The sequence below is a fragment of the Typopeltis vanoorti genome, chromosome 15 (assembly GCF_054136105.1).
Source record: "Typopeltis vanoorti isolate ZY-2024b chromosome 15, IOZ_Tvanoo_1.0, whole genome shotgun sequence".
NCBI classification, from domain to species: Eukaryota; Metazoa; Arthropoda; class Arachnida; order Uropygi; family Thelyphonidae; genus Typopeltis; species Typopeltis vanoorti.
Window position 1 is genome coordinate 11,345,615 of NC_143563.1, and position 14,815 is coordinate 11,360,429.

At 34.8% G+C, this 14,815-nt stretch overlaps 1 protein-coding gene across 1 annotated transcript in view; it reads right to left on the minus strand.

Annotated features, from left to right (window-relative positions):
• Positions 1–14,815, minus strand: part of LOC150098383 (leucine-rich PPR motif-containing protein, mitochondrial-like) — a 446,274-nt gene that overhangs the window by 214,809 nt on the left and 216,650 nt on the right. The window contains exon 20 of the mRNA XM_090405178.1: positions 11,043–11,090. Coding sequence (XP_090261304.1) covers positions 11,043–11,090 — 48 coding nt within the window. The remainder of the gene's footprint in view (positions 1–11,042; positions 11,091–14,815) is intronic.

Consider the following 14,815-nt stretch of genomic DNA (forward strand, 5'->3'; position numbering starts at 1 on the left):
CGCAAGCAGGTAAACCAGCCCTGTGAACATACGCTTCTACAGCCAAAAATATATATCCCCCACCAGCGGCAGACTAGGCGACAGGTCAGTTGAGAGTGGCACTAACAAGAAGTCGCATCTAAGTAACATGCGGACCCTGCATAGGAAGTGGAAGTAACGCATAGTGAAAGAAGAAGTACAGCTAAGCTGAGGCAGCCTCATTCTAAGGAATTCCACCTTGCAAGAACATCCTACATAAGTTATTGTTTAAATAACCCTTTATTACTATGGAGGTAATTGAAGAGCACATTAGGCACATCATGCTTTATCAGTTCATAAAAGGCAGCAATGCTGCTAACACTGTAAAAAATGTGCAGGAAGTGTATGGCGATAATGTTTCAAATATGTGAAAGTGCCAGCGATGGTTCCAAAAATTTCAACAAGGAGACTTTAGCTTGAAAAACTCCTTTCAAACCCTATCTCTCTCTCTTGATAATGATTGCCGGAAGCTGCTATTGCAAGAAATGCCAATGCAATTATTGAAGATTTAGTGCAAAACTGTTGAAAATTTAGCAAAAGATCTCAATTCATCATCATCGACCATCCACCACCATTTGCAAGAACCTGGAATAGTGTCTAAGCTCAGCAAGTGCGTTCCACACAAACTGATGAACAATTGAAGAGAACACGTCAACATCTGCAATGCTGGAAGCCACAAAACCTTGAGAGGTTCAATCTCCGTTTTTGAGTTGTAGTTACTGGTGATAAAAAGTGGATACTTTACAAGAATAAGTGCCGAAGGCAGTGGGTTCATTCATGGAAAAAGGCTAAACCTCAGTCAAAATAAACCTTCATGCTCAGAAGGTTTTGTTAAGCATTTTGTGGGATATGGCTGATATTATACACTTTCAACTCTTGATACAAAACCAAACAATCACAGCTGAAATATACTGTGAACAACTCAATCAATTGAATGAAAAACTGAAAAAAAAAGGAGGTGCTCTCTGGTCAGTCAAAAGGGTGTTGTTTTTCACTATGATGATGCATGTCCTCATAGTGTAAGAATCACCTGTACCAAGATTGAGGAAGTAGGCTGGGAAAAGCTTCCGCATCCTCTGTATTCTCCTGATCTTGCACCTTCAGATTACCACTTATTTCGATTTGGCTTAATTTCAGTGCCTCTACATTAGAGGCACTGAAATTGAGCCTATGTGACTTCTTTGCCTCCAAACCTCCTGAATTCTATAAAAATGGCACTGTGAAGCTTTCACAACATTGGAAGAGTGTCACTGATTCAAATGGAGAATGTATACTTGATTAAATTAGCAAATGATTTATCTTTTATATCCTTTCAAAACTTAATGCTAAAAATGACATTATTTTTAGGATGACCTGATAAAAATTCACTTTTTGCTGTTTAGTACTTCATTGGCCCGCCTCCTCTAGCCTTTATTACAGCTTCGCATCGGCGAGGCATTGACAAAATCAATTTCCTGATTTATGCAACTGTTAATTCATGGTTCCATATAACCTTATAATGGCTGTCTTGGATTGTTTTCAGCTGCTTTTTCTTCTTCTTCTTGGGTATTTCAGTTTCCATTTGGTACCACAAATTCTCAGTGGGATTGAGATCTGGGTTGTTTCCTGGACACAGTAGTTGCTGAATCAAGTGTACACTGAACCACTTATTAACCTGCAACAATAATTAAAGCTGTTTTTTAAGTACTAAACAAAATTGATATAGTACATTTTAGGGTTATAATAATATTATGTACATTTTTGCCCTATGACAAGGGGTAGAGTCATCCTGAAAGATGCAGTTCATTGTTACTGTAAATGGTCTCTGATAGTAGGCAGCAATTCTTCTTCTAAAATTTTCTGGTATAGTTGTGCATTCACTGAACCTTTTGTGAAATGCAATGATATGACATGCAGCCCCAGATCATTTGACTGGCTGAGAATTTGACTGTTGACACCAGACAGTCAGGGTTGAATTTTTACACAGATCACCTTGAACTGCTTGTCTGTTGTCAGCACTCTGCAGGTTAAACTTTTTCTTGTCAAAAAAAAATTACTTTTTCAGTGATAAGGGATCCATTCAGCATGCTCTGTGCACCAATCTCATTTGTTTTGGTTAACAATGGCTTCTTCTTGGAGCACCTGACTATCAGTCCCTGTCAAATGAGTCTTCTCCTGACAGTTACAGAGCTAGCAGCAACTCCCATTTGTTCTTCCCATTCTCATTTCAGTCCTCTGGACAACACATGGTAATTTTGGAGGCAGAGTCACTTTAGAAATTGATCTTGGTATGGTGTAGACAGTGGCTTTCTTCCTGTTCCTTTCTTCCTTTGAGCAGATCAGGTTTTCATCACTTTCGACGGCAGCAGATTGACTACAGGACACCCTTTTGGCTATTTAATGATCAGAACAGCCTTCTCTATTCAAAGCTTGAATCATGCTTTTTCTGTGAGGTGTTAACACATAACCAGCCATAGCGATCTCAGCATGAAAATGCGAAAACTAGCTCTTGTTGTCTGTTTATAGCATAAAAAATTCTGATGCAATAGCAGCAACTATTACATTATACAGAAACCTGTGAGAATGATAGACGGTGCAATATAATGAAACATCTAATGATAAATCAATAAAAATGACCATTTAACTACTAAAAACTACATTGATGTAAGGTGATGCAGTTTCTATAAACATGTGTGTGTGTGTATATGTGTGTCCTCTCTAGTTCCTCTACTTGCTGACTAGAATCAAACCTCATAACATTCTTTGGGATTGGGAGAAAGGGGGTGGGTCTTAGTTCTATGAAAGCAAAAAGCCATTTCTACAGGGCTACACAGGCACATATTAATGTTATAAATAACAGGTACCTGTTAGCCAAATTTATTTATTTATTTTATTTAAAATAAATAAATTTAGAGGAATAAATACTTTTTAAATATTCTTTTAATTGCAAAAAATTATATATATATATATATAAATATTTCTATTATGAAGTATCTAATAAGTTCATACAGAACATTCTAAACTTAACATTCATTCAATTAAATTTCATTCAAGAAGTAAAAACTATACGTTTAAGTCCGTGGCTTAACTATACGTTAAGCCATGGACTTAAACCCTGAGAACTTATTCTTTAAACTTCATGCATTACTATGTAATCTTAATGTCATAATGTATGTTCAACTTACTCCCAGTCAAACTGACATCAGCTATATACGTATATATAACTGATTGGAATATCTTAAGGATGTGTCAGTCTGAGTTGTTGTTTCCTTTGAGCACATAAAGATATCTTTATTTTGCAACAATTTCATTTAAAAAAAATCCTCTAATGCCCATTATTCCCTTTGGGAATAATGGGCATTAGAGGATTTATTAGAGGATCATTAGATCCTCTAATAAGGATCATTAGAGGACCCTTCAGATCTAACTGACTTTCTTGCAAACTGGCCTAATCTCCATCCTTCCGTGAGCTCAATCTATCACAAGGATTACAGAGAAGAGATTAGACAGACAAGTAATGCCATCTTGTGGAACCCAAACAGTGTGTATATATATATATATATATATATATATTATGCCTGAAACAGGAGTTCTATGGCCAATTTTTTTGATCTGAAGAATAAAACCCAAGTTTCTAGAAGGGCAAACTCTACTTGACTGTGTCAGAGATCCATTAACTTGGAAATTGGCTGAAGAAAGGCCTAAAAGTTCCTCTAGTTGGTGACTAGAATCAAACCTCATAACATTCTTTGGGACTAGAGGAAAGGGGAGAGATCTTAGTACAATGGAAGCAAAAAGCCATTTCTACAGGGCTACACAGGCACATATTAATTTTATAAATAAGAGGTGTCTGTTAGCCAAATTTATTTATTTTATTTAAAATAAATAAATTTAGAGAAATAAATAGTTGTTAAATATTCTCTTAATTGCAAACATTTTTTATGTAAATAAAAAAAATCTCATTTTTAAAATCAAAATATAAAATTTATGCATATCAAGTTATCTGAATGAAGTCCACCAATTTGAATTTGTAGGTCTATGTTATTAAATGCAAGGTTAATACATATCCATTATCATTTTATAGCCAGTGTTTGCTTTTGAAAGTTTCAAAAAGGATTACAAGCATAGCTACTGCACTAACAGAAAGACACAAATTCTATCCAGAAGCTTGTATTTTTCAGTAATTATAGTTATACATAGATAAGATTTCATTTACAAAAATATATATTTTAAACATGACTTGAAGTATTCTGGTTCCTGTCTAGTTAAAGATAAGAGCAAAAGACTGATAACAGAACACAGTCTTGGGTAAATGATTCATCACTAATTCCTTTGTTATTATAAATCCAAGATAATTATTTTTTGCATAGCAAATTTATTTACTATCTATTGCTATCATTTATATATGTTTAATATGTTATCCATATATGAAAATCTCTCAATAATATACTTCGTTTTTCCCTGTCTAAGTGATCAGTTGATAATTTTATGACTATTTATTCCATCCTTAACTATGAAACAACTTACAGGTTGAGCCTCTATTACAATGAAAGTTCAAACCTCATTATTCACCATGTAATGGATTATAGATCACATAATGGAAGTCTTAACTTCCATTATGTGATCTATAATGAAATCGCAAATTCCTCTCCCTTCAAACAGGAATTCATTGTATCATTGATTTTATAGTCCAAATCTTGCATGATAAGTAATACACATTCTCACTTCTTTTACATCAAATAAACCAATATTCAGATTCCTCACAATGTGCAGCATAACTACTCCAGTTAAAAATTCAAACATTCTCTTCTTCCTATCATGGATTCCCTTTTTTCTATCATGAGGCCAAGTGGTCTCATGCCACGGACTTAAACCCTGAGAACTTATTCTTTAAACTTCATGCATTACTATGTAATCTTAATGTCATAATGTATGTTCAACTCACTCCCAGTCAAACTGACATCAGTTCTTTTCGATTTTGTTGACAGATCTTTTAAAAATGTTATAAAATTTATCATTTTATTTTAAACAAAATCGTGTTACTCAATGCAATGGATTTATTTGTGTTTGGATGACATACTACCACAATCAAACCCATAAATTGGTGTTTTTCAAATTATTTTGGTAAGTGAACCAGCTTATTTATCAGGCAAAATGTCCCTGCAGGTGGATTTGGGAACTTTAATTCATATCTATACCATTAAGTCCAATATATCAAGTTTTTTTTTTTTTTTTCATTGAATACACTAAGTGACTTTCCATGCCACAACATTTAAATTTAAGCCAACTATCCATATTATCTTGTATGCAGTTTTCCCCCACGGGAAAAACTGGGATATTCACATTACTAACAGGCATTAACATTTATAAACACCAACATATAAAACAAACACTAAGGTAATTAAGCGACAGCACCTGGCAAAGCATGCAGTAATCAAATGAATGAAACATGGTGAGAGTATCACATGCATTACGAGAATATTTTGCAACTGAACTATTCCAAACATATGTGAAAAACCTTTATTCTTAGTCCAGCTTAAAATCTCATTGAATCAACTTCTCATCTTTCTCTTTCATTCCATCTGCCCATGTCCTCTGGAACATCATCTGTACATTATTTTGTCAAGGACTATAACCTCGAGCTGTTCAAGGAATACATCAATAAGGTCTTCTTGCATCAAAACTATGTGCCTATACTTCTTGTGAGGGAGACCAGTATAAATTATACAATTTTCTTTTTAATTTTCCTTACAGATAACGTGACTTTGCTATATACCCTAACTACAACAAAACTCAAGTGGAACTTTCTTTTCTTTTAGGGTTACACGGTGATCAGCATTCATTTTAAAAATTATATGGAATTTACAACCGTGTTAAAAAAACTTTTTTATTATCCCGACGTTTCGATCTTCACATCAAGATCATCATCTGGAGCATACATAAGTATACAGAACAAGCTGAGTTATATCATTAACTGTAAGCTAGAGAAACAATGATTTGATAACATGTTATTCTACTGGCGTGACCTCTGGTGAAAAAAAAAAAAAAAAAATAATGAATAAATAAATAAATAAATAAATAAATAAATAAATTTTTACATCAAGCTAAATTCTATTTTTACAATGACAGGAATAAACATTCTTTTAGATGGTTTTCTTTCAGAAACAATTGGTGTCCTATTTTTATTATTACAATTCTTATTTTTGATTTACAATACTGGATTTTCTACAGTCCTGTTTCTAGTTGTTCTTGGTGAAGAAGGTCGAATATACTTTCCATATGTTTGGGATTTTTAAACCATCATTGTTGTTAAGATTGGGATGGTTGCTGATAATCTCACAGGCTTCCTTGAATTTTCATTCATACCATGTTCTAGTGTGATGTAGACAGCTGGTGGTTTTCCAGTCAATTCTGTGTAAGGTATTCAGGACTTGATCAGAAAGACCAGCTTCACCATAATTATTATATTTAATGTGTCATTTATGTTCTTTTTGTCTAATAGGAATAGTGCATCCTGTTTCTCCTATATATGGTATGTTGCAAGTACAATAAATCCAGTATACTCCAGGGTGAGCTAGTGGAGGGAGTGGGTCTTTGGATGAGTTGAGTAAGTTTTTTAATTTTGCAGGTTTAAAGGTGGCTTTGAGGTTGTACTTTTGTAGTACTCTGTTTATTTTGTCTGATATTCCTTTAATGTAGGGAATGGTTATAGTTTTACTGTAGTCCGGTTTGTCTTTGTTTTTTATTGTGGTTTTGTAGAGAATTTTGTTTATAGTATTTTGGCTGTATCCGTTTTTTTGTAAGTTATTACTGATAATTTTAAATTCATCTTTCAGTGCCTGTTCACTGGAACAAATCGTCTGAGCTCTGTTTTTTAGCGTGTTGTTGACACCTAGTTTTTGTGTTGGGTGGTGATAGGAGTTTATGTGTATATATTGTCCCGTATGTGTCGGCTTTCGGTAAACAGTGAAGGAAAGATTGCCCGAGGGAAGATGTGTGACAAGCGTATCTAGAAACGGAAGTGCGTTGTGTTTTTCAATTTCAATTGTGAACTGTATGCATTTGTGTTGTTTGTTTAGGTGGCTAAGGAATGTGTCTAATGTCTGGCGGCCATGAGACCAGATCGTGAAAACATCGTCAACGTATCTAAGCCAGACTTTGGGTTTTAAAGGGAAGGAATCTAGGGCAAGTTGTTCTCAAAATGTTCCATGTAAAAGTTAGCAATGGGGAGGGATAATGGGAGCCCATGGCTGTGCCTTCTTTTTGTAAGTAGAAGGCGTTTTGCCATACAAAATAACCTGACCGTAATATATGTGCAAAAAGCACTGTGAGTTCTGGAGGGAATTTGTTCTGAAGGAGAAGGATTGTGTCGTTGATTGGGACATTTGTAAAGAGGGCAGAGATGTCAAAACTGACTAATAAATCATCTTTTTCTAATGTAATGTCTTTGATGATGTTTATGAGGTGTTGTGTGTTTTTGATATAGGAAGGGGAATGACCTACCAACTCCTCGAGTGTTGCTGCTAATTTTTTGGCTAAGTGATACATGGGGCTATCAATTCCTTCAAAGATAGGTCTTAGCGGGGTGTTTTCTTTGTGAATTTTTGGTGGCCCGTAAATTCTAGGGGAGCACGTGTAATGAGGGAACAGTTTTTTTACTGTATTTTCAGGCCATGTGGTAATTGATTTAAATAGTTTCTCTGTTTTGTTTTGTTTTTTCTGTTAGTTGGGTTGTAGTTAACTAATTTGTATGTGTTATTGTCAGAGACCGGCAGATTCATTTTTTCTATATAAGTGGTATGATTTAAAATGACAGTGGCATTTCCTTTATCGGCTCTAGTTATTACTATTTTCGGATTTGTTTTAAGTGATTTCATCGCTGTTAATTCGTGTTTAGTTACATTGCTTGTTATTGTTTTGTTATGGTTTAAAATGTTCGCAGTTTCTATACGTATTTTGTCTGTTATGTTATTAGGTATGAATCTTAGGCCTCTTTCCATATTACAAATAACTTCAAGTTTGTCTATCGTGTTTGGTGATATAGCAAAATTTAAACCTTTGTTAAGTATAGAGATTTTGTCTTTGTTTAGAGCGTGGTTAGATAGGTTAATTATGTTATTGATACCTGTGGGTGATTGGTGGCTCCTGTTGTTTCTTGCTTCTGGTTGGTTGTTGTTATTGTTCATTGTGGCAAACTTTGAATATGGTGGTTGGTTTTGTAATTCTTTTAGTCTTTGAAATTTGGAAATTAGGTGTTCTTTCTTCATTTGTTGGATGTGGTTTACTGTGTTGTCCATAATCCTTTCTAGGATTATCCAGATATCTGCGTTTAAGTAGCTAGATAGTTCCGTTTTTTCTTTTAGTAGCTGGTTTTGTGTAGCGGCTAGGTTCTTTCTGGTAGCTTGGATCTGCTCTCTCAGTAGTGCTTTCTCCATGCGGTGGTATATTCTTTGTGCCTTTGTTGAAGTGAATTTTTTTCTTTAACCTGATGCAATTAGGAGTGATATCGCTGTCCCTACACCGTTTTAAAAACGCCAGTCGATTGATCAAATTTGAAACTTGGATCTTCAGCTTACCGTATTGATTACATTGCTTGTGGGTCGAATCTCCATGAATTATCGTAATCCTTTCTTTTAGGGTTACACGGTGATCAGCATTCATTTTAAAAATTTTATGGAATTTACAACCGTGTTAAAAAAACTTTTTTTATTATCCCAACATTTCGATCTTCACATCAAGATCATCATCTGGAGTGTACATAAGTATACAGAACAAGCTGAGTTACATCATTAACTGTAAGCCAGAGAAACAATGATTTGATCACATGTTATTCTACTGGCATGACCTCTGGTGAAAAAAAAAATTTTTTTTTAAAAATAACGAATAAATAAATAAATAAAATATATATATATATAAAATTAAATAAATAAAAATAAATACATTTTTACATCAAGCTAAATTCTATTTTTACAATGACAGGAATAAACATTCTTTTAGATGGAGCCAGGCCCAAGCTCCCACTGAAGAGACCTCAATAAAGGTCAAAACTAGTCTGGGTAGTGGCCCTTCCCTTAATGCATAATATTAGGCATATCTGCAAGGAGATGTGTTTTGCATTATGAGAGATACTGAGATAGGAGTGTTAGTAGCTTGCTCCACCTTTGCAAGGAGTCGGCCTGGTGTTGCACTACCTTACCCCAGTCCTGAAGATACTTTCAGGTGCAAACTTTGTTTGCTCACGCTTGGATAAAGGATTAAACTAAATTTATTATGAACCATAATATGTGCTTTCACATGCATGTAAACTATTTGTTATCAAATGTACATTATTATTTAAATATCACTGAGCACTGTGATCCTATGGAGAAGTATCCATTATAGATTAGAATGGGAATTAAGTGGATCTAAGCAAATAACTGTTAAACAAAATCAATATACATGTCTAGAGTATATTTTTCAACTAGACTCCAAGGTCTCATGATATGGCAATTATAACTGAAGCAAGAGGTAGTGCAAGAATGAGCAAAGGAACTGGCAATGCCTCTGACTAGACACTTTAATTTAAGTCTCAGCTCTGGTGGAATTCTAAGGGATGAAAAGAGGGCAAAATAGTTCCCTTGCATAAGGGAGGTTCTAAGACTGCATTAGCAAATTATAGACCAATCAGTATCTCAGGTGTGGTGGTAAAAGTACTGGAAAAATTGATGAAAAAGAGAACTCAAGAATGGATGGATAAAAAATATGATACTACATGAGAGGCAACATTGCTTTGTGAAGGGTCAGTCATGCCTTAGTAATTTACTATCTTTTTATAATAGAGTAACAGCAGAGTTGAATAAACTACATGATGATTCTGCAAAGGCATTTGACAGAATATCACATGGAACTCTGTTACACAAATTAAAACAAATCGGGATGAATATGAACACTGGTTAAGCGAATAAGAGGGAGGCTGCTGGACAGATATCAGAAAGTGATATATGGAGGGGCAGAATCAAGGTGAAAACAGGTGACCAGTGGTGTGCCACAAGGTTCAGTGAAGGGACCACTGCTGTATGATTTGTACATAAATGATACAGGAAATAACCTGAAAGGAAATATTCAGTTGTTTGCTGATGATGTGAAATTAGGTAAAGTAATAGTTAATCAAGGAGATGTGGAGAGCTTGCAGGGCTATTTGGCTTGTAGGCTATCAATACGGGCAAAAGATAATGGGTATCAGTTTAATGGGAAGAAATGTAAAATTATGCATTTTGGGATAAACAGATTACAAGCTATGTATCACACTGATGACACTATACTCCAGAAAATAGATGAAGCTAGAGATTTAGTGGTGGTGGTAGACAGAGAGTTAAAGTTTAGAGGGCACATTACGGAGGTTGCTAAGGTAGTCCATATGATCACTTGGCTATTGAAGAACACATTAACAAGTAGAGATAAGGAAGTCGTTTTCCTCTTTATAAGGCCTTGATACGTCCACATCTGGATTACAGTCCTCAAGTCTGGTTTCCTGGGTTTCTTGAGAATAAGAAAGCAGTCGAGAAGATTGCAAGGCAAGTGACCAAGATGGTGAGTTGCATGTGGAATGTTCCCTGAGAAGATAGATGATTGAGGGCATGTGGATTGCTAGGAGTTGGTTAATAGGAGAAAAAGAGGGGATATGATAGAAACATTTAAGTTCCTTAAAGGATTTTATAGATCAATGCAAGGGAAATGTTTCAGCACTTGGCTGGAGAGGCCAGAACAAAGGGTTATCCCTGGAAGTTGAATAAAGGTGTGGTTAGTAGAGGGTGTGAAGACTAGATTTTTTGCTTGGAGAGAGTTGTGAATGAGTGGAATGGGTTGCCAGAGTCAGTTGCGAGTGCTTTGTCTGTTAATGGGTTCAAGGAGAGGTATGATAGATTGTGTGGATAGTTTGGGTCTCTGGAAATGAGTCATCGTACTCCATGGAGGACCCAATCCAATAATAATAAGAGATAGTGAAATCATTAATTAGTTTATTACTAATTTTTTGTAGGTGAGTATCATAAAAAGTTATCACTCACCTTCAACTTTACTAGGTGGCTTTCTAGCTCCTCAATACTCAGCTCTTTCTGGGGGGGGGGGGGAATAAATAAATAAATAAATAAATAAATATATATATATATATATATATATATATATATATATATATGTTAAAGATACCAAGCAATTTTATAAGCTAGGTTTCTTTACTGAGTTATTGAACAATTGTTTAACTATCTTTAATTTCTAAAACAAGTACTGAACAGTTAATGTTCATATTGTTATCCAGTATAACAGCATTTCCCAAACTTTTCCTACAACGGAACACTTCATAAATCCTGAAATTTTCACAGAACACCTTGGTTATTTTGTAATGTATTAATTAAAAGTTAATTGTTAATTTAGCTGATTTATTATTAATTGATCATTAATTATTAATTAATTAAACATCAATTAAACATAAACATCATTAAATTAATTTGTGCTGATTTTCATTGACATATCCCATTCTGATCACCAAAAATTTATAATATTATTAATATTTAATAATATTATAATATTATTATTATTATTATTATTACTACTACTACTACGGGCTACTCCAGGAGTCCTTAGACTCATCGAGGGAGGCCCTAAACATCATGTTCACACAGCTGTTCAACATTCTCACAGTATCTATCATACCTTGCCTTGAACTCGCTCACTGTCATAGCACCCACAACAGACTCTGGCAGCTTATTCCAATCATTTACCACTCTGAAAGTAAAGAACCCAGCTCTAACACCCCTGCTAACCATGCTCTTGCCCAGCTTCCATGGGTGTCCCCTAGTTCTCCCACCACCAGTCCTGATCTCAAAAATATCATCTGAATTAATCCTATAGAATCCTTTTAACAATTTGAATGTCTCAATCATATCTCCCCTTTTCCGCCTATCAACTAGTTTCTGCAACCCACAAATCTTCAACCTGTTCTCATATGGTTCATTCCATAGACCTGCTATCATCTTAGTCACTCGCCTCTGGATCCTCTCAACCTCCTCCCCATCAAGAAGGAATTATAATATTATTAAATTTATAATAAGTACTTACGAGTAAATGCAGACTTTACCTCCTGTGTGCTGGTAGTTTTCCCCTCCTTTATACATCCTGGAGATTGCTTTGTAGGCTGGTTGTGGATGACTCACTATCTGTTGCGTCACAAACACCTTCAATAAGAGATTTCTTAATACCAAAATTAAACAAAGTCCCTTGTCTCTTATTCATATTAAAATTTAAATCTGCAGGCCTATTACTTTTAAAAAATCACAGCACTACAGTTTCGAAACTTTCACCCTACAATATGAACCTGTGAAGTATTCAGTATTACTAGATTTGAGAACCGAATACAGACTATGTTGATCTTCAATTTCAGTGAAAAAATTTTCTTTATACTTCCTTGCAGATTGGTCACTAACATTTGCAACACAGATGTTATTTCGTTCAGTTTTGAGAACAGAGGATATGCCGCCCATTGTTGTAATCGGCTTGCAGGCAATTTTTATGACCAGTCATAAACAGTGTTATTCTCTTTCCCGATTGTTGAAAGATTTCGATGTGCAAAAATTAACAATAATTCATGAACATTTCCATATTTAAAAATATACCGCTTGGTCACTGACATTTGCTACACAGATATCATTTCCTTCAGTTTTGAGAACAGAAGATATGCCGCCCATTGTTATAATTCACTTGCAGGCAATTTTTATGACAGGTCATAAACAGTGGTATTCCCTTTCCCAAATGTTGAAAGGTTTCAATGTGTGAAAATTAACGATACACAGATGTTATTTGGCATTCTGGGTCTGAGATTTTCAACATATGCACAAATATTATTCTCCTCAGAATATTTCCACTATAAAATATTTCTTCATGAAAAATGCTTAGAAAACTAAAATGACAAATTCCAGGAGAATTTCTCACAGAACACTTATTCACCTTCCATGGAACACTGGTGTTCTGTGGAACACAGTTTGGGAAACCCTGCAGTAGAACATCACTATCTAGCCAACTAGAAGCTGGAAGTATAAAAAAAGATCAATTTTATTATAAGAAGGTTTAAGTTATAAATTGGCCTATGCATGGTAATTAATATTCTATGGTAAGTTTTTCAACTTTCCATAGATGCTAGTATCACTAAAGAAGCTCATTATATTCTTAAATTTGGCTGGTATAAAACTTGTTTTGAGTATATTCTATACTACAAGCAAGTTTATATAGAAGTGAGTCAAACTTAAAAAAAAAGTATCAATTTAATGGAACATAACCCTAATTGATTTAACTATAAGAAAATCCTCAGTTCCTAGTTCCCAATTCATTAGTTTCATCTCATGTGTTCTGTTCACATGGCATCAATGTGAACAGAACACATGAGACCTCATGCTATCTGAGGTCATAAAATTCATTGAATGTCTTTGGGATTAGCATAATGTTTCTGAGAGTCATCTGAAAAGAATAATCAAATCATAGAAGGCACTTAAAAAAAATTCCACCCATGAATCTAATTAAGCATTAAATAAGTTAGTGAGCAATGTTTTAATCATATTTAAAAAAAAAAAAAAAAATTGGGGTCACTTAAGGGTCAAAGTCAAATAAATGGGAGGAGATGACATCACCTTTCAGGAATGCAGAAAACTTGACTGGAGCTTCTAACCTAATGTCCAATCCTCACTTTCATGTGTTGCACCCTGTTAATAGGTATCTACTGGATACTGGATGAATGAGGATGGGCTGGCAATTTGGGATTTAGTTGACAAATGGTCAGCTAAGTCCCAAAATGGGCAATGAAGCTTATTTGTGCCTGTGGTCCCACAGAAGTTCTTCTACAGAAGAAGTGGAGGAATTTTTAGAGCCAGGCAGCTGACATAAAGAAAATCGAAAAAGTAGTCCTTGTTGGAGATTTAAACAGAGCAGGAAATGAATCCCACCAGGCCTATAGGAACATTTCAGGAAAATTTGTAGAATAAGGCAAAGCTAATAACAATGGTAAGTATTTGCTGGATTTCTGGACACAGAATAGTCATTACTAACACTATATTCCAACATAAAGATGTGCACAAAAGACATAAGAAAAGCCTTATTGACACTGTGTCATTGTTGATAGTGATATCTTCAAGATAGTTCAGGATACAACAGTGTATAGAGGATTTGAAACTGGAAGAGGCCATCACTTAGTTTAGGTAAGATAAAACTGGATTTCATACTGAATCATACTAGAACAATGCGAAACAATGCAAAGAGAAGTACATAATACTACTTGATTTGGAAAAAGCCATCAAAAAATGTGGAAAGGCAGCAGTAGATGATATTTAATCAGAAATGCTCAAATATGCAGTAATAAAAGATTTGTAATGGCCACTCTGCATAAGTCAGAGGGCCTGGTTAGAAGGTTGAATTTCATATGATTGGAGACTATCTCTTATAGTGCCCATCGATATAAAAGGGAATAAAGCTGAATGTCAGAATTAGAGGAATTTCTCTACTACTTGCTCTAGGTAAGATTTATGCAAACATATTTGAAAAGAGGATGAGAAAAATTCATCATCATCAAATTGAATTGAATGAATTGAAGACCTGAATGAATTGTTTGAGGTAGCAAAAGAAAAGAGTGAGAGAGTTAGAATGATTAGTCTTTTGCCACGGTATGACAGTGAAATGTTTAAAAGGAGGGCTATAATTGCAAATGACTTTATGCGTGGGTTATGTATGACGAGTGGTGTGGAATTTGTGGATGTGTGGAGTGAGTTTGATGGGCGAAAGGATCTATATAAGATGGATG